An 18,827-nucleotide genomic window follows, 5' to 3' on the forward strand; every position below is an offset into this window, starting at 1 on the left:
AGGTAATCCCGTGGATGAGGAGTAGCGTTGGTTTTTTTTGGACAGTCCCGTTGTGGTGATATCATGACTTGGAGATGTGACTGTTTACATGGGAGTCTGTGGGGCTGGAGCGCTCGCTATTCGTTTACTAAGAGTGGATGAGTCCGTCTCGGAGCCCCCGGGGGATTCGGGCCGAGGTCCTCATTCGTCCTCCAGGGCCTCGGTCTTGATGTCGCCGGGCACGCCTCCGCCCCGGGACAGCGCCAGGATGGTGTGGTTGACGGCTGCCATCTCCACGGCCAGAGAGATGGGGTCCTGATGCTCCGTGTGCGCCGCGTTCTCCTCCTGGGACAGACGGCAGGGTTAGCGACAGTTTTCAAAGCAAAGATACATACAGTAAATGCTCTAATACAGGCCCGGGCCTTTATTTACTCAAGGGCATCTAGGACCAGGCCTTTATTGGAACCAGGCCACAATTAGAGACAGGCCTTTATTTCTATTTGAGCAAAACGGACGACCAGGAAAATGAAGAAAAACGAGACTTGTGTCCATTTGCACCTAAAATATTAGGTTCATTTATTAATTAACATTTCAAACCCTCTCCCAGCGGCTGGAACATTGACGCCTTTTATTTTGTCGGGACAACAGGAAGTGTTTCGTTGCTGTTAGCGGAGCTTTGACATCAGTGTCACTGCAGGTTTCTGTTTCGTTTTTACCGTGGACCGGATTATTTGTTGTTCTCTTGTGTAAAAGGCGAGTTTAGACGGAGCGTTTGTGTTTGTGATTGATCATGAGACTGACCCGAGAGAAGACGAGACGCTCGCGCTGATGGGAGGAGTTATTTTGAGGCGTGGGACTGACCTGCACACGGAGCAGCTGGACGTGCTTTGAAGACGCCATGGAGACTTTATTAAAACCCTGGAGGGTCACACAACATTTGTTGCCCTGTTTCCAAATACAGTCACAGGAGGTTTGAAAAGTGGCTAAATCTGTGTCAAAGTTACGCTCGGATCAGCTCCTCCGCAGCGTCCCCCTCGGCCCGGGTTCCCGTTTGTTACTTCCTGCACGTGAGTTTTCATTTACACCAGTATGAGACAAATTCCTAACATGGGGAATATTTCTACCACTATAGTTTCTGATAAAAGCCCCGGCCTGTTTTAGAGACCGGCTTTAATTTGCCTCCGTCAGCCGCGAACCCGGCCTCTGTCAGAGACCCGGCCACTAATGGAATACAGGCCAGTGTTAGAGAATTTACGGTATTTAACATCCCAGGAACATTTGCTGAATCCGTGTGATTTGAATTTTACTAGTTGTGATACTTTTTAGTTGAAATCTGTGTGTAAGGATGATGGATATGGAAGCACTTTGCCGCACACATGAAGAGAAGCCCAAATGTCAAAAGTAAGTCTGACATTTATACATTTTATCTGTGAAGATAGTCAGACATTTGAGGCTGAAAATGCGAAAGTACTTTATATTTCTGTCTGTATTGTACGTAAACTTAAACTTACAGGCCTTATACCTGATATATCATGATTTCTTACAAACAATGAAAGAAGAAATCACTAAGTTGTATCCAAACACATTCTTAGCATTATTGTAGCATCCCAATTCTTCACAGGAAAGACTTCACTTTACTTTTTGCTAGCTTGCAAGTTCATGAAATGTATCAAAATTCTTTATCTTTAGATGCACAGTGTGGGTTGACAAAATACCGGTACTACCTTTAAGGCGAGACGCTACAGGTGAATAGGAAAAAAAAAAAAAAAAGTAGAGATATCAATTTGAAACTTTTGCTGAACAGATATAAATATGAGAAAAAAAAGGTATTGCATTTTTTCTGTCATTTTATGTTTTCACATAAAAGATAAGGCATTTTGAGCAATAAAATGGCCAAAATTGCCTATATTTTGGGAAACGAAATCAAAATAATGAATTGAGCCAGATTAATGGTTTTATTTTATTGACATATTAGTAACTAAGATTTCTTCAGAGGGGATTTTGGATATTTTGTTTAGTTTTTCAATGAACTAATCGTCAGTGAAAAAATCTGTAAAAACTCAAATTCCGCCTGTTTTTTTGGTTTCAAAGCTGAATAAATCAGGCTTGGAATTAGATATTAAAAAATCCCTCTGAAAAAACCTTCAAAATATTGCTGTACAGTCTCAGACTGTAAAGTTTGGAGACTGTGGGAGCTTCTATAAGGGCTCAGGCTCTGCCCGAGTGCGGCTTCTCTCATTCAGAGAAAACCAGCCCTGAAGTTTTGTAGCGAGTGCGCATGCTCGGCCCGTTCTTCCACTTTTCCGCTCCAGCGTCTCGTAGGAGGAAAAACACCATATTTGGGTGAAAGCGTCATCACGGGGCCCCTTAGCAGGACACGTGGATGTCAAATCTGTCAATATTTATGAATGAAAACCCGCGGGAAAGACGGCCTTTCTACGCGGCGCAGCAGCTACTTCCGGGTTACCTCCACCTCGCAGACAAAACATCATAAAATAAACATCATCATTTTTATATCTGACATGAAAACTAAGATGTAAAGGGAGGAAAATAGATAAAAATCTCCACTTCGACAACTGCGTGAAAAATCAATACTTTCACCTGCCGTGTCTCGCCTTAACTTAAGTTTCCAGTCAAACTTACGGTCTTTTGGTGAGTAGTGACTGATAAAGGCTTGTACCTGTGTTGGTGAAGTGGGCTCCAGTCGGTAGATGCCAAACGGTCGGCTCAGAGGTCTCTTGTCAAAGTATGGCAGGTCACAGGCCTAAAACAGCAGAGACAGTGAGCAGGGTTTACATAAAAAGATCCTACATGTGCCGTTTGCAGACGACATTCAACAACTAAATGATTTCAGCCTTTGTGATTTGCTGATTGAGAACATTCAAAGCCTGATTCTCTGTGCTGTCAAAAACCATCAAACACACTGGAAAGCAGTGAAAGGGCCTGCGGAGGAGGCCGTACTGACATGTTCGGAGAAGTCGTTCCCGTCGATGTCGTCGCTGTTGGAGTGGCCTCCTGGACTCTGGACATCGATCCCATGGCTCTCCAGGATTGTGGCTTCTTGGAGGAACAGAATGGATTATTAGATGCCTCATGGCACCAAAATAAAACACGATCCATACAAGTGTGCAGGCTTTCTTCATACACAGCTTTTCACATTGAGCTGTCTCTTAAAGGAGTGAGAGTGGAGAGGAATGAAGCAGCATTACCAATATTGGCGCGTCTTTTGATCTCTTTGCGGCGGTTGGCAAACCAGTTGTAAACCTTTAGAGAGGTGACCCTCTCCAGATCAGACAGCTTCTTTCCTGAAACACAGAAAATGAGCAAATGTACTCACTTCGTGCACAGTATCAGCAGCCTGAACATAGATACATTTCAACACTATCACTTGACGGTCAAAACCAGAGCGACGCACCGTGAAAACTGCTACATCACAGCTTCACAACTCAAGAATAATCTAATCGTAAATATTACATTCATCGGTTTTTCAAAGTAAAGAGTGACTGTGACTTTAAGGCAGACGCACGTTACACACAGCTAATGCTAGTTTGCTTCTGGATTTGATTTCATTTGATACAACTTTGATACAACTCGTGAAGAGGGTTTTTTCTAAAGGTACAAAACAGCACATGGCTTTTCTGAGTCACTTCATTATGAGGTTAAAGGAATAGGCCACGGTTTTTCCATACTGAGATATGTTCTTACCTTAGCTTTGACGAGTTCTTTAGGACCTGTCTGATCTTCCCCCGTGCCTTCAGTCACGTAAACACAGCGCAGACGGCGTTAGCATTTAGCCTCTCCCTCTCTCCTCTATAGCTCCAGAACAGGTCAAGATAGAAGCTACCGAGCTCTTCCACGTTTTCCCTATTTAAATATGGTTACGTGAAGTGTTCCACTACAAAGTATAATTACACAAAATTAAACAATGTGGATTTTCTAAGCGGATAAAAGGGGGAACTATATTGTAAGGCGTAATAATACCAGGAGTAGTTTGGCATCCGCACAATAAAGTAAAGATTACTGCGCGGATTTCGAACTACTCCTGGTATTATTACGCCTTACAATATAGTTCCCCCTTTTATCCGCTTAGAAAATCCACATTGTTTAATTTTGTGTAATTATGCTTTGTAGTGGAACACTTCACGTAACCATATTTAAATAGGGAAAACGTGGAAGAGCTTGGTAGCTTCTATCTTGACCTGTTTTGGAGCTATAGAGGAGAGAGGGAGAGGCTAAATGCTAACGGCGTCTGCGCTGTGTTTACGTGACTGAAGGCACGGGGGAAGATCAGACAGGTCCTAAAGAACTCGTCAAAGCTAAGGTAAAAACGGTGGCCTGTTTCTTTAAGTAAAAACAAATCTGGTGGACAATGTGAGCAAACAGTGCTAGATACATTACAGTGATTTGTCCAAAAACACAAATAGGTTACTTCACAGATACTTTTTGCATCGTGATGAATTAACTCTAAAGCTAAAGCTCCTCCCGCTGTGCTAACTCGCTGAGGTGTTACCTGGTTTCTGGATCACAGCGTTGCAGGCGTTGGCGATCTCCTCCCTCTTGGCCTCGTCCGGATACTGGTTGTCATTGAAGTAGCTATAAATACCAACAGAGCAACACACATTTAATTAAATATCACAGTGTCCTCGGGCGGCTTTGCTTTATGTGTGTCGTTTTCTAGGACAGTGAATCTCAAAGCAAGTGTTTTCAAGAAGTCCATTCCTTAAATGTGTGGAATTATGACACAAAATCGGGAATAAAGAAGGGCCAACGCAAGGACAGAAGCAAGAAGATTTCATCAGATCACAGTTATGTTTACAGCTCACCTCTCCATGACGGCCAGACACTCCTTCCTCCAGGTGAAGCGGCTGCCCCGGCGCAGGCGGAAGGTGCCGGGGCCCGTGGTGAGGGGCGGCGGGGTCTGTCTCCACTCCATGTCCTCCAGGGCCAGGGGGGCGGGACGCATGTTGAGAGTGGCGCCTGCACACAGGACACGAGTGTATTCCATCAATTCAATAAACTGACTTATATTTGTACAGCCGGATATCACAGTAGCAACGGACTCCGAGCACCTTCCAAATATTACTGATTTGATCTGAGAACAGCAAAGAAAGGGATCAAAAGTAAATGTCAAATGTCCCACAGTCGATAAGTGTCCCCGGGCGTCCCCTGTCCTTAAGACTCTTTCTTGACAAGGACTCAAAAAGAATTCAGATAAGTGGACGGGCTATAGATGTGTCCAAGGCTGACAGGAGTCCATCTTCAGATCAGATATGAGGCCGGGGACTGTGACATCATAATCAGTGTAGAATATTTGACATTTGAAAGGTTTGATCCCCAAATAATTTTTGATTTATTTTGAGTGGAACAAAAAAACAACATGGGGGTTTCTAATTCAAAATAAATCCCTTGAAAAAGGAGTGGAATCAGGATAAAGTATCACATCCCTATTTCATATTAAACCTTCACAAACTATTATAGGATTGGATATTTTAACGGTACCACAGATTTCTCAGGTATTCGTGAGCACCTAACCCGAAACCATATAGTGTTTCTGTAAAGGAAGACCCGGTACTGATACAAGCTGGAGCAGTGTACTGTACATCAGTAACATCAGTAATATACATCCGTGTCACCTTTTAATTGCCTTCCATTCCTACAGGAGCAGAACACTGGCGTAACTCACACGGCACTCATCTTGTTTACGATGCACAGAGTCATGCGCTCAGGGCTTCGCTGTTGTTTTTCAGTATTTCTCAGAAGTGGTGAATACTCTGAGCATCGCCTTTGTAGAAGGTTCATATTGTCTTCTTAGGTTTAGTCTATTACAGTTGTGTTTCTTTTAGTAAGACAGAAGGTTTAGTTTACCTGCTTGACTAGTTTCCATCACTTCCTGTGATCTTCCTCAGAAGCGACACCTGGTGGTGGAGGTGTCGTGTCGTAGCAGCTTACATGGATGTTCCAGTCAGTAGGGAGAGCTTACCCCCCTACTGACCGGCGCCTTCTCCAGGACGGCCTCCCAGGCGTGGGATAAGGTGTAGCTCCCTCGTCCCGGTTCATAGATGTTGATGTTTCCTGATCTCGATGGCTTCTCTGATCCAGCGGTGGTACTTGTTACTTTCGGCACAGGTGACCCTGGCATTGTCCCAGTTCATGATGTGGTTTTCCCTCTTACAACGATCTGATATGGCTGATTTGAGATTTTCTTGCTTGTTCTTTTATTGCTCTTGTTTGTCTGTTGGCCGTCTCCTTTTCGCATTCCTTCTGGTGTTCTTTCTTTCGTGTGCTGAGTGATCGCCCCGTCTCCCCCACATACAGTGGCGAAAAAAAGTATTTGGTCAGTTTCACATAGACATTCTATTGGATTTTGGCCAAATACTTTTTTTTCCCCACTGTATGTTTTATTGCATGATAGGCATGGGATTTCGTAAATGGATCAGAGAAGCCATCGAGATCAGGAAACGTGCACCAACATCTATGAACCGGGACGAGGGAGCCTACACCTTATCCCACACCTGGGATGCCGTCCTGGAGAAGGCGCCAGTAGGGGGGGTAAGCTCTCCCTACTGACTGGAAAATCCATGTGCGCTGCCTACGACACGGCACCTCCACCACCAGGTGTCGCTTCTGAGGAAGATCACAGGAAGTGATACTAGTCAAGCAGGTAAAATAAACCTTATGTCTTACTAAAAGAAACAAAACTGTAATAGACTCTGAGTATCGGTTTGAATCAGAAAAAAATGGTGGATTGATGTCTTTTTTACATGATATGCCTGCCTCTGGTTCAGCCACAGCAGAACTGATTTAGGCGTACACAGTTAGAGCCTGCACTGACAGTAATCACTTGTGCAGTAAGTCCCAGAATATAAATATATGAACCCTACACAGCATTTACAGCATGTGCGTAAAACAGATATGGAGAACTGCGAGAGGAACCCGACGCAGAAAGACGAAGGAAAGTTGCCAACACACGCAAACCGCGGCAGACGGGGGCTCGTGCGTTATTGAAAAAGCTTTGCGATGCCTGATCTGTCCATTCTGAACCAAAATGATGAAATTAACAAACGCACTGACTGTGCAGGAGGCTTGTCCCCGCAGGAGAAATTTATGCGAGAAATGCGCGTCACTTCTTGCAGATCTCACAATAAATCCTGATTATAAACTTAGTGCTGACAAGGACTCGGCCGCCTCTCCCTAAATCATGAGCGCAGCAAAAGACGCCGCACAGAACGGAGAGGCTCCACCTGTGCGTGAGCATCGCACAGCAACACATTTACAAGGACGACAGCGGCGGGCGAACAAGCACTCAGATTGTTTACTAAAAGCCAGACTGCGGAACATTCACAAGAGCAAACAAACCGTCATGAAACTCAAAATGCTCAGCGAGACACAGGCGATGCTGTTTTTAATGTGGTTTAACCTCCGCTTTAACCCAGCGCCTTCTCTCCAGTTCAGCTTTAAGTTTCGCAACTGGAGCTTACAGCCTATAGGCCAGTGTAACGCCTCATTTGAAAGCTAAGGCCTATAAAACTGATCCAAGATTTTTCCTTGCGTTGTTGCCGTCACATTCTTGTCACATTCTTGTTGCTCTTTTGAAGCTTTTTCGCTGCGTTTCCAGCCTTATTTACGTCTCATTTTTGACACTATTTTGATGCTTTTTTTTTGCTGTGTTTTCATCCTCATTCACATCTCGCCTTTGTCACAATTTCGACGCTTTTCCCGAGAAACGCTTAGATTTGGATAGAGCCACAGTGGAGAAAATGTGCTCAATTAAAGGGATGTTTCAGGGTTTTTGACATAGGGCCTCATTTCTTAGTTATCCAGAGTGTTGCTGGTACCTGGAGATATTCTTTTTGTAATTCATGCAGTTCTTCTGTTTCGTGGCGCTAGGCTAGTGCAAAGCTAGTGCATGTCTATGGTATCAGCTAGCCTGCACCTGAGGCAAATCACTTATAACACCAGACTAACCATATAAATGTCTGTGTCCATAGAATCATTTTAACCATTTTGCATTTAAAATAACTTATATTTGAGCAGCATCAGCTTCGAGGTTGTATCATTGGTTGTATAAGCTACTAGGAATGGGCGGATCGATACCAAAGTATCGATATATCGATGCCAAACGGCTATTTTTAAAGTATCGATATTGGGCAAAAAGTATCAATACTAATTTGCATATGTAAAAGAAGGCGGGGCAGCAATTATCAACACAAAAGGATGATTAATTTCTTTGTTCTGAGCCAAAACAGTCACAACAACAAAGGATTGAACTGAGCCAGGCTGATCATTCTGGTTTAGGTTCTGTTTGTCATTTAAGTATTAATTTTAAATGTTGTTTATGTATTTAATTGATTGACTGCGGAATTCTTCCGCAGTCAATTATTGGTTTTCATGTTCTTTATTATTATTCCTCTTCCATCTTTTTCCCGATTTTCTAGAGCTTTCAGCACCTTCATGCTTTGTGCAATTAATGCAAGTTATGCATCAAAATGTTCCGCATGTTGAGGAGAAGGTGCTGTTACTTTTGGGACTTCTGCAACTTACGGTTTTTCCGCAATCGGCCAAAATGTCGGAGATTTTTCCCATTGACTTATAATGGGGCTGCTGCAAATCCATGCTTTTCTGCACTTTTTTCTGCATTTTATGCAATTTCTGCACTTTGTGCATGTTCAGCTTATGCAACTTGTGGGTTTTGAGAAAAAATGGTCCTTCTGCAGTTTTCCAGTTTTTTTATACGGGAGTTTGAAATGTTTGCATTGGTGTGTATGTGGGAATCCAGCCAATGGGGAGACTCCAGGCCTTTCAGCCATTTGTGCAGCTTCTGCAAATCAAGCACTTTCAACAGTTTGACCAGTTTATGGAATATAAAAGTTTATGCAATATTAACAATTTATACAAAGTAACCACTTTATGCATTTTAAAGCGTTTATGCAACTCAAGAGTTTATGCCATTTAGGATTTAGGAATTTTAAAGAGTTTATGCAATTTACATAATTTATGCAAATTAACCCATTCATGCATTTTACCATTTTATGCATTTTACCAGTTTATGCAAATTAGATCATGCAAATTAAGCAATTTATGCAATTTGAACAGTTTATGCAATTTCTGCATTCGCTTCCCGCATTTCCGCAGTCAATCGCAATGGCGCAGCCATTGCATTTCTAGTTTCACATTAGTATTGTTTAATTAACCAGTTAAAGTACATTCACCCATATGAAATGACCGGTATCGGTATCGATATCGACAAAAATGACCCCAAGAGTATCAGTATCGATTCCAAAAAATGTGGTATCGCCCATCCCTATAAGCTACACAGCAGCGGAGTGATCTGCTAGAAAATAGTCCCTCAAAATGCGATCATTCATGTGATGCAGGTCAGTTATATTCCAAACATGATTCTATGGACACAGACGTTTATATGGTCAGTCTGGTGTTATAAGTGATCTGCCTCAGGTGCTCTGTGGAGTCAGACTGTCTTTAATGCAGGCTAGCTGATACCATAGACATGCGCTAGCCTTGCACTAGCCTAGCACCACGAAACTCTTCAAACAGCAAACCAATAGCAATAGCTAGCAAAACTACGTGTATGTTTTTCTCTAAGTCGGCCAAAGAGAGCGACCCAATAGTTCTGGTGGATGAGCAAGCACTACAAGTGGTGCAAGAATACAAGTGTTTAGGCGTCACCATGGATTCACAATTATCATTTAAAAAATATGTTAAGAAATTAAGGAACGACTGATGCTTCAAAATTGTACCTAAATGCCACAATTCTCTCGCATATTAATGAGTGTTTGACGAGCTGGTCTCAGGCCAACGAGACCACACTGTGCCTGTAGACTTTATAAGCAGTAAAAACATTAGACAAAAAGAACAATTCTTATCATTACTGTAAAGTCAAACATAATTTTTTAAAGTGGGAAAATTTGTTAATGTATTCAGATTTAATTATGGTCTATAAAACCCTAAATGGACTAGCCCCGCCCCCATTACAGGAGTTTATACAGCTGAATGTAAATACAAGCAGAGGAGACTGTAAAATCCCATTCAGAAAGACTTCTTTTGCCTTCTCAGTACGAGCACTTCTTTTGGACAATCTGCCTCCTCAGTACGAGCAGCTCACTCCTGGAACTTGATCCCAACAGAACTGAGGAACTGTCCCAATTCAAATAAAGATATAAAAAAAATATATATACATAAGAACTGAAATCAGCAACACTCTGGATAACTAGGAAATGAGGCCCTATGTCAAAAATCCTGAAACATCCCTTTAAGGCGGGGATTATTCATGTTTTGCCACTTCTAGTCTCGGCCAAGAAGAAGCAACAACTAGATGGAGACGAGCTGGTGATGTCCCGCTCCCAGAAAAGTCAAAGTATCGGACATTAAACCACAGGAAGACTCACTTTCTTATTAAGAGGAAAAGGCAACATTTCAATTCAGTCAGATATCGATTCTACGTGTTGAGAGAGAAACATTATTTTCATTCTTAAGGTTATCCAGCTATGGGACAGTGCTTCCGTCTCCCCTTTACGGCCGACACGCGGATGATGCTGAGCCCGTTTTATGCAGACACAGTCACCATGTAAATCAGCGAAACAAAAAGCAGCCTGCGCTCTGCCATTTCGGCGTGTTTGCAGTACTGTAGAATAAAGGCTGCTCATTTTAATGGCGCCCCAAACCTCACGGTAATTTTACATCCGTTGTCATGGCAACAATAAAGGGCGATGTATTTCTCTCTTTTTGTTTTTTTTTAAGGGGAAGAAAAAAAATGATTCTTCGCAAAAAGGTTTAGATTGTGAATATCAAGTGGGCGCCGCCGCAGCGTTTTTCTTTGTCTGAAGTCGACTCTACACGTCCAGTATACGTGTGTGTGTGTGCGTTTTTAAAAGACGTTGGGGAGGAAAAGACAGGGCAAAGCTGGGCGTGACTTAAACCTATTTGTAGATTTCAAACATAGCTGTGATTTGTATGTGTGAAAGCGCGCAAAGACACAAAAGCTTTCAGTGTTTTGCCGGAATGCGTTACGTGTGACGTCGTGCCTGGATGTCAGCGTTCTCCTCAAGGGCAAATTTAAATAACACTTGCCTTTAGGTCAGGTTTTTCCAAAGGATTACAAAGTGATGAAACTACAAATATGCATATGCTCACACAGACGCCTCTTTGAATAAACGGCTCATGTTAAGGACATTCTGTACAATTTTTGGAAACTTTACCAGATCATTTCTACAGCTCTCCACGTAAGGACTTGATGAGCGATAAACATTTAAAGCCAGGACGTGCACTTAAAGCCAGAGTATGCAGGATGTGCTGCACAGATTAAAGGGATATTTCAGGGTTTTTGACATAGGGCCTCATTTCCTAGTTATCCAGAGTGTTGCTGATTTCTGGAGATAGTTTTTTTTGTAATTCATGCAGTTCTTATGTTTGAAGTTTTTCGTGGTGCTAGGCTAGTGCAAGGCTAGCGCATGTCTATGGTATCAGCTAGCCTGCATTAAAAACAGTCTGACCCGCTCCACAGAGCACCTGAGGCAAATCACTTATAACACCAGACTAACCATATACATGTCTGTGTCCATAGAATCATTTTAACCATCCATCCATCTTCTCCAGTTCAGCTTTAAGTTTCTCGACTGGAGCTTACAGCCTATAGGCCAGTGTAACGCCCTTATAGAAGCTCCCACAGACTCCAAACTTTACAGTCTGAGACCTAACAATATTTTGAAGGTTTTTTCAGAGGGATTTTTTAATATCTAATTCCGAGCCTGATTTATTCAGCTTTGAAACCAAAAAAACAGGCGGAATTTGAGTTTTTACAGATTTTTTCACTGATGATTAGTTTATTGGAAAACTAAACAAAATATCCCAAATCCCCTCTGAAAAAATCTTAGTTACTAATATGTCAATAAAATAAAACCATAACATTTAATCTGGCTCAATTCATTATTTTGATTTCGTTGCCCAAAATATAGGCAATTTTGGCAATTTTAATGCTCAAAATGCCTTATCTTTATGTCCATCCATCCATCCATTTTCTTCCGCTTTATCCGGGGCCGGGTCGCGGGGGCAGCGTCTCAGCAGAGATGCCCAAACTTCCCGATCCACACACACCTCCTCCAGCTGTTCTGACCCCGAGGCGACACCAGGCCAGCTCGGAGACATAGTCCCACCAGCGTGTCCCGGGTCTTACACGAGGCCTTGTCCCACTAGGACATGCCTGGAACACCTCCCGCGGGAGGCGACCAGGAGGCATCCGGAACAGATGCCCGAGCCACCTCAGCTGCTCCTTTCGACGTGAAGGAGCAGCGACTCTACTCCGAGCTCCTCTCGGGTAACTGAGCTCCTCAACCCCAGCCACCCTGCGAAGGAAACTCATTTCGGCCGCTTGTATTCGCGATCTTGTGCTTTCGGTCATGACCCAAATCTCATGACCATAGGTGAGGGTGGGAACGTAGATCGATCGGTAAATCGATAGCTTTGCCCCGACTCAGCTCCCTCTTCACCACGACAGACCGATACAGTGACCGCATCACTGCTGACGCCGCACCGATCAGTCTGTCGAATTTTTATGTGAAAACATAAAATGACAGAAAAAATGCAATACATTTTTTTCTCATATTTATATCTGTGATGTTCAGCAAAAGTTTCAAATTGACATCTCTACATTTATTTATTTCCCCTATTCACCTGCAGTGTCTCGCCTTAAGTCCAAACCCTTTTTGGAGTTTTGGTGAATGTCTGGCTGCGGCGGCGCAGTTTGCAAGAACGACAGCGGAGAACGAGGAGGAGCAACACACAGATGGACACAACGACCAAGTGCAGAGCAGAAACAGAAGCACCAGACTGCACCCCCACAACAACCCTGCACCAGAGACCACTGTGAACGAGGAAGGCAAGTCAGGGCATGACCGAGCTGAGGGGAAGAAGCACCAGCGCAAGAGGTTTGGGACAAGAGAGATTTTGCAAACACACATTAGAGTTCACAGAGGAGCGTAAGGTCTCTTTACAGTTACTCAAACGGCAAGAACACATTTAGACACCACTGTGACCTTATCAGAGACAACTCACACTGGAGAGGAACCTTTCAAATGCCCAACCTGTGACCAAGCATAACCAATTTCCCTAAAAAAATACACTTAATCATAGAAGCTTTTCCTTGAATCTCGTTCACCAAAGAACAGCAGCATTTGCACTTTTTAAAACGGACTATCTGCTCGGGATTAAACGCTTTTCATTTTCATTCATGGGTCGGTGGATAAACGTCTACAAACTTATCTCCCGTGTCCCTGTGCGCCTTTTCGCAGTCAGACCCCCTCCGTAATGAACCGGGATCTGCATGTTGTCCTGATATCCTTCGTCGCAAATAGCTGAAGGCTGATTACCTGCCTAATAGGTCTGTTATTAGCGGGTGATTGCTCCGACAGCGGCGCGTTACATTGGGGGCAGAGGACTGGTTCAGGTACAGCGGCGGCGCGCATGTATCGCTTCTATCTCTCAGACACTTCTAATTAACAGTCTGACGGGAAGTAGCAGGTAGACGAGTGAGCGCTCTCCTATTTTTAAGCGATCTAAACATCTATTTTAACACTCAGGTTTTGGCTGCGTCTCCCAAGGCTTTCAAAGTACGGCAATCGAAGCTAACACAATAACAATGTGTTAAATCGCACTTAAAGCTGGGTGTAAAACTTCCTCGGAGTATTTTTATCGGGTCCATAATCTGCTTAACTGACTTTAAGGCGAGACACTGCAGGTGAATAGGGAAAAAAAATAAATGTAGAGATATATCAATTTGAAACTTTTGCTGAACAGATACAAATATGAGAAAAAAATGTATTGCATTTTTTCTGTCATTTCATGTTTTCACAAAAAAATAAGGCAATTTGAGCATTAAAATGGCCAAAATCAACGAAATCAAAATAATGAATTGAGCCAGATTAAATGTTATGGTTTTATTTTATTGACATATTAGTAACTAAGAATTTTTCAGAGGGGATTTTGGATATTTTGTTTAGTTTTTCAATAAACTAATCATCAGTGAAAAAATCTGTAAAAACTCAATTTCCGCCTGTTTTTTTGGTTTCAAAGCTGAATAAATCAGGCCAGGAATTAGATATTAAAAAATCCCTCTGAAAAAACCTTCAAAATCTTGTTGTGTCTCAGACTGTAAAGTTTGGAGTCTGTGGGAGCTTCTATAAGGGCTCAGGCTCTGCCCGAGTGCGGCTTCTCTCATTCAGAGAAAACCAGCCCTGAAGTTTTGTAGCGAGTGCTCATGCTCGGCCCGTTCTTCCACTTTTCCGCTCCAGCGTCTCGTAGGAGGAAAAACACCATATTTGGGTGAAAGCGTCATCACGGGGCCCCTTAGCAGGACACGAGGATGCAACTAATTTTTTTTTTTGTCACTTTTTTTTCATTTTTTGTCAATTTTTTGTAATTTTTTGTCAATTTTTTATCACATTTTTGTCGCATTTTTGTCACATTTTTGTCATTTTTTCGTCATTTTTTAATACAATTTTTGTCATTTTTTTGGTAATTTTTTTGTCAATTTTTTGTCTTTTTTTTTTTATTTTTTTTTTCAAATTTGTGTCACATTTTTTTCAATTTTTTGCACATTTTTTTCATTTTTTCGTCATTTTTTTAATCCAATTTTTGTTATTTTTTTGTCATGCTCGGCCCGTTCTTCGACTTTTCCGCACCAGCGTCTCGTAGGAGGAAAAACACCATATTTGGGTGAAAGCGTCATCACGGGGCCCCTTAGCAGGACACGTGGATGTAAAATCTGTCAATATTTATGAATGAAAACCCGCGGGAAAGACGGACTTTCTACGCGGCGCAGCAGCTACTTCCGGGTCGCCCCCACCTCGCAGACAAAACATCATAAAATAAACATCATCATTTTTATATCTGACATGAAAACTAAGATGTAAAGGGAGGAAAACAGATAAAAATCTCTGCGTGAAAAATCAATACTTTCCCCTGCCGTGTCTCGCCTTAAAGAGCTTCAGGCAGACAGTCATGAGAGAATGGACCCGGTGAGGCTCTGTACCTGGAGTGGTCTTCTCCAGGATGTACCAGCGATAGAAAGCCCTCTTCTTCTGCTCACTCAGGTCCGAGCCGTGCTGCAGCAGCCAATGAGAGATCCTGCTCTGGCTGATGCCTGTGCAGAGCAAAACGGGAACTTAGCTGCAGCTCAGTAGAGACGTTACACCACACGGCAATGCAGACATGTTGCTCAGAAAAACATGTGGGTTTATACAGGTAGCAGCACGTAAATGTAAAAAGAAGGTCTGCAAAATCCCATCATTATTAAAAATTCTAATTGTACACAACTAAAATAATCAAGCCATGCCATTATTTTTACAAGACACTTATATTTAATGCCTGGAATCCAATTTAATTGAATTGAATGCTTTTTAATAACCTCCAAGGCCAGAATAAGACAAACACTAATTGACTCGGTTTTGATAATTGCGAGCTGAACGCTGACCAGTGTTAATTTCGTCGACTAAAATATTTAGTCTTAATTTTAGTCAAAGTGATATTTTTGTGACTAAAATTGGACTAAAACTATATTAAAAGTTTCTCATGAGACTAAAACTGTGACTAAAATGTCCAGATGTTTTAGTCGACTAAAATAAGACTAAATAAAAATGTAAAGGAGAGACTAAAATCAGCCAAACTTCTATTGACTGAGTCTGAAAGAGCCTCAGATCATTTAAATTCTCTGCCAAAGGATCAGCTCTGAGCTTTGTTCATGTGGAGCAGCTCCATCAAGCAGAGGAACAAGATTAAATATGATTATAATGAATATTATCAATGCAAAATCGACTAAATTAGTCTTAAATTTAGTCGACTAAATTTACTTGCAATTTTTGTCGACTAAAACTAGACTAAAATTGAAACTTTTTTTTTTGACTAAATCTCGACTAAAATTAAATTACATTTTAGTCAAAAGACTAAGACTAAAACTAAAATAAAATATGTTGTCAAAATTAACACTGATGCTGACACAATCCACAATTCAACAAAGGAAAAAAAAACTGTGTGTGTACTTTTGTGAGCTCTTTTTACAGCCTCTTTTGTGTAATTATATTCAGTAATTACTCTGCTTCTCAGCTCTACAGAGAAGTCATCCCCAAAAACACAGTCGGGCTGGAAATGTCAGGCCTTCACTTGTCTTACTGCTGTTGGTGGTTATCGAGTTCACAGTGGGATGATCGAGATCTCAGCCCTTCAAGGCTTCATTCCAACACTGGTTTATCCAAAACGAGCCAATACTCGTTTTATATTTATGTTTTACAGGGGATCTGCAGAGTTGGACAAGTCAAATTTAAGACCTTTTAAGACCTTTGTAAGACGACAAAATCTCAAAAATAAGACCTGTTTTTGAACGCACGATATATAAATGGACTGTATAGAAAATCACTGTCACAAAAATCCAAGAGTCAAACTGTTGTTTCTGATTTCACAGTGGGATGTACAAATGTAAGAACTTCATTTTTCACATTTTAACAACCGTTCAAGTTTTAACAACCTTATCCCATAATAAGAATATTGAGATTGAATAATTACTCACAATTATCGACTGAATGAAAGAAAACAACGCTTTGTAATACTTGAGCTGGTTAAACATTCACTGTTTCTAAAAATAAAAGCAGCTTTTCCACTCGTTTGCAAAGAACAAAACACTGTCAACTTTACAACTAATTAATGATCATGATTATTTTAATGATATTATTATTAGGCCAGAATCTAGTCTAGGTTTTCTGTTTTCTAAACTTGTTTGTCAGATGTTTTGATGAACAAAGTGAGAAACGTGTTTCTAAAGTAACAGGACTTTGTCTTTCCTTCTGTCCCTGAGCAGAGGAGCGTTCGCTTTGTGTTTCCCAACATTCGGACAAACTTTATTGTGAATGATGCCGTTCATGACCTTGAGTTGGATATTTACAGTGAAGGATTATCTCCACGTTGTTTCATATTGGACGCATCTTTCCACCGACAGCAGCGTTACGGATCCATCAGCGACACCTCGGTCATGTTTTGGATTCCTAAACTCTGCTGTGGTTTGTTTGGGCGGATAAAGCTCTGAAGTCCTTCTGCCTCGTTGTTTGTGGCGGCGGCCAGTGCGTCAGCGTCGCTTCGCCCTCTCGGACCATGAGCGGCACCGGGCGGCTCCTCATCGCTGCTTCTGCACATTTATTTGTCTGCTTTTTAAACTAAATTGTGCGCAAATAATTGGGGCGTTGAACGTTTATTTTTAAGACCAGTTTACCCTGGATTTAAGACCAAACAGGCCCAATTTAAGACTTTTTAAGACCCCGCGGACACCCTGGTTTTATGTGTGCACTCATCAAACATAATAAGTTGAAAGAATTGACACATTCAGAGAGAGCGAGAGGGACTCACCGGTGACCTGTGCCACTACGGCCTGAGAGATTCTCCGGTTCCCCAGGAAGCCCTTGATCTCCTCCTTCACCAGACTGCTCTCCCTCCTGCAACACAACAACGAGACAAACTTCATTCATGGATTTTTTTTTTTCCTCTGTCGTGTTAATTCGCCCACGTTCTGTAAAACAATTAGCGTTCTTGAACTTTTTATCTGTGAAAAGCACAAATAAACGTACGACTTTCTTACAAAGTGCAATTATGGACGATAGATGACGATGCTGTGCTAAATATATCGTAGTGGATATATACCGTCATGGAGTATGTGACAATTATACTCTTATATGTATCGAGGCAGCTGTATTGTGAAAAGCAGAGGTGGGAGTAAGTCACTAAATGCAAGTCTCGAGTCAAGTCCAAGTCGTGAAGGTCCAAGTCCCAAGCAAGTCCAAGTCAATCGGTCATGGGCTCAAGTCAAGTCAAGTCAAGTCAAGTCTTGCTTTAGCCGACAAGTCACCTCAAGTCAAAAACGCCAGCGTGTCTACTTTTCAAAATGTGTTCAATATTGAAAATAACAAGTGCTTTCTCAAGATATAGCAATTTTGAATTTAGGCTAAAATCCAACTTTTTAAAATCTCATGGATTCGGATTGGTTTTTGGTTGGTTTTTGACTTTAAGCTACACGCTGAGCTTATTCAGCATAATAAAAACTTCCATTTTGTGCACCTATATCCTCCTTTTTGTCTTAAAATTCAGAATATAAATGTATTATGGACACTCTATCATATACACATGAATCGCGATACCAATCGTATTGTGAACCTTGGATTGGGATGCGTATCATATTGTGAAGTTGTAGGCCAGGGGTCGGCAAGTTTGCGTTGAGTCGGGCCGATTTTCATAATCGCCAAAACACCAAGGGCCGAACCTCAACATTGTCGCCTAAAGTAAAGAACTTTTATGTGCAAATGCCAAAGTTTTACATCAGTGGTTCCCAAGTCGGGCCCCAACGTTACCCTTGGATGACCGGCCCAAATAACCCAAATAAAACCTTCATTTGTCATATATCGTACAAAATGTTTTCCCACAAAAGTTTTTATTGAAAAAGCAGTAGATATGCCTTTAAATCTGTAATTCCATGCAGTTTCAGATGGAACATGTTGAATAAAAGTTTCCCATAGACTCGCGACCCACTGAAAAAGGTTCCGGGATCCACCAGTTGAGATTTCCTGTTTTACTGTAGGACTGTTAAAACACTGACACTATTTCTTGCATGTTTAGAGAACTGTAAAAGGAATTTGATCTCTTTGCATAATAATGTTTCTCAAAATCATCTTGGGGGCCAGAGGTTCTGTGCTGGAGGGCCGGATTTGGCCCCCGGGCCTGACGTTGCCTACCCCTGTTGTAGGCAATACAGAGCCCTCACAGCTGATTTGGTGATGCCACGTTTAAGATTTTAGATTAAATAA

At 41.9% G+C, this 18,827-nt stretch overlaps 1 protein-coding gene across 2 annotated transcripts in view; it reads right to left on the reverse strand.

The window, feature by feature from the left end:
- Positions 1 to 18,827, reverse strand: part of hmbox1b (homeobox containing 1 b) — a 32,229-nt gene continuing 13,402 nt past the window's right edge. Inside the window, exons 2-9 of one of the 2 annotated variants that reach the window (XM_079571822.1) lie at positions 17,380 to 17,465; positions 15,020 to 15,130; positions 4,803 to 4,956; positions 4,490 to 4,572; positions 3,189 to 3,284; positions 2,945 to 3,039; positions 2,660 to 2,743; positions 1 to 324 (exon numbers count right to left, since the gene is read on the reverse strand). In XM_079571822.1, the coding sequence (XP_079427948.1) occupies positions 181 to 324; positions 2,660 to 2,743; positions 2,945 to 3,039; positions 3,189 to 3,284; positions 4,490 to 4,572; positions 4,803 to 4,956; positions 15,020 to 15,130; positions 17,380 to 17,465 (853 nt within the window). In that variant the 3' untranslated portion in view covers positions 1 to 180. The remainder of the gene's footprint in view (positions 325 to 2,659; positions 2,744 to 2,944; positions 3,040 to 3,188; positions 3,285 to 4,489; positions 4,573 to 4,802; positions 4,957 to 15,019; positions 15,131 to 17,379; positions 17,466 to 18,827) is intronic. The other variant, XM_079571823.1, reaches the window with a different exon arrangement.

Source organism: Gobius niger (genome assembly GCF_951799975.1).
Source record: "Gobius niger genome assembly, chromosome: 15".
In the NCBI taxonomy this organism is placed as follows: domain Eukaryota; kingdom Metazoa; phylum Chordata; class Actinopteri; order Gobiiformes; family Gobiidae; genus Gobius; species Gobius niger.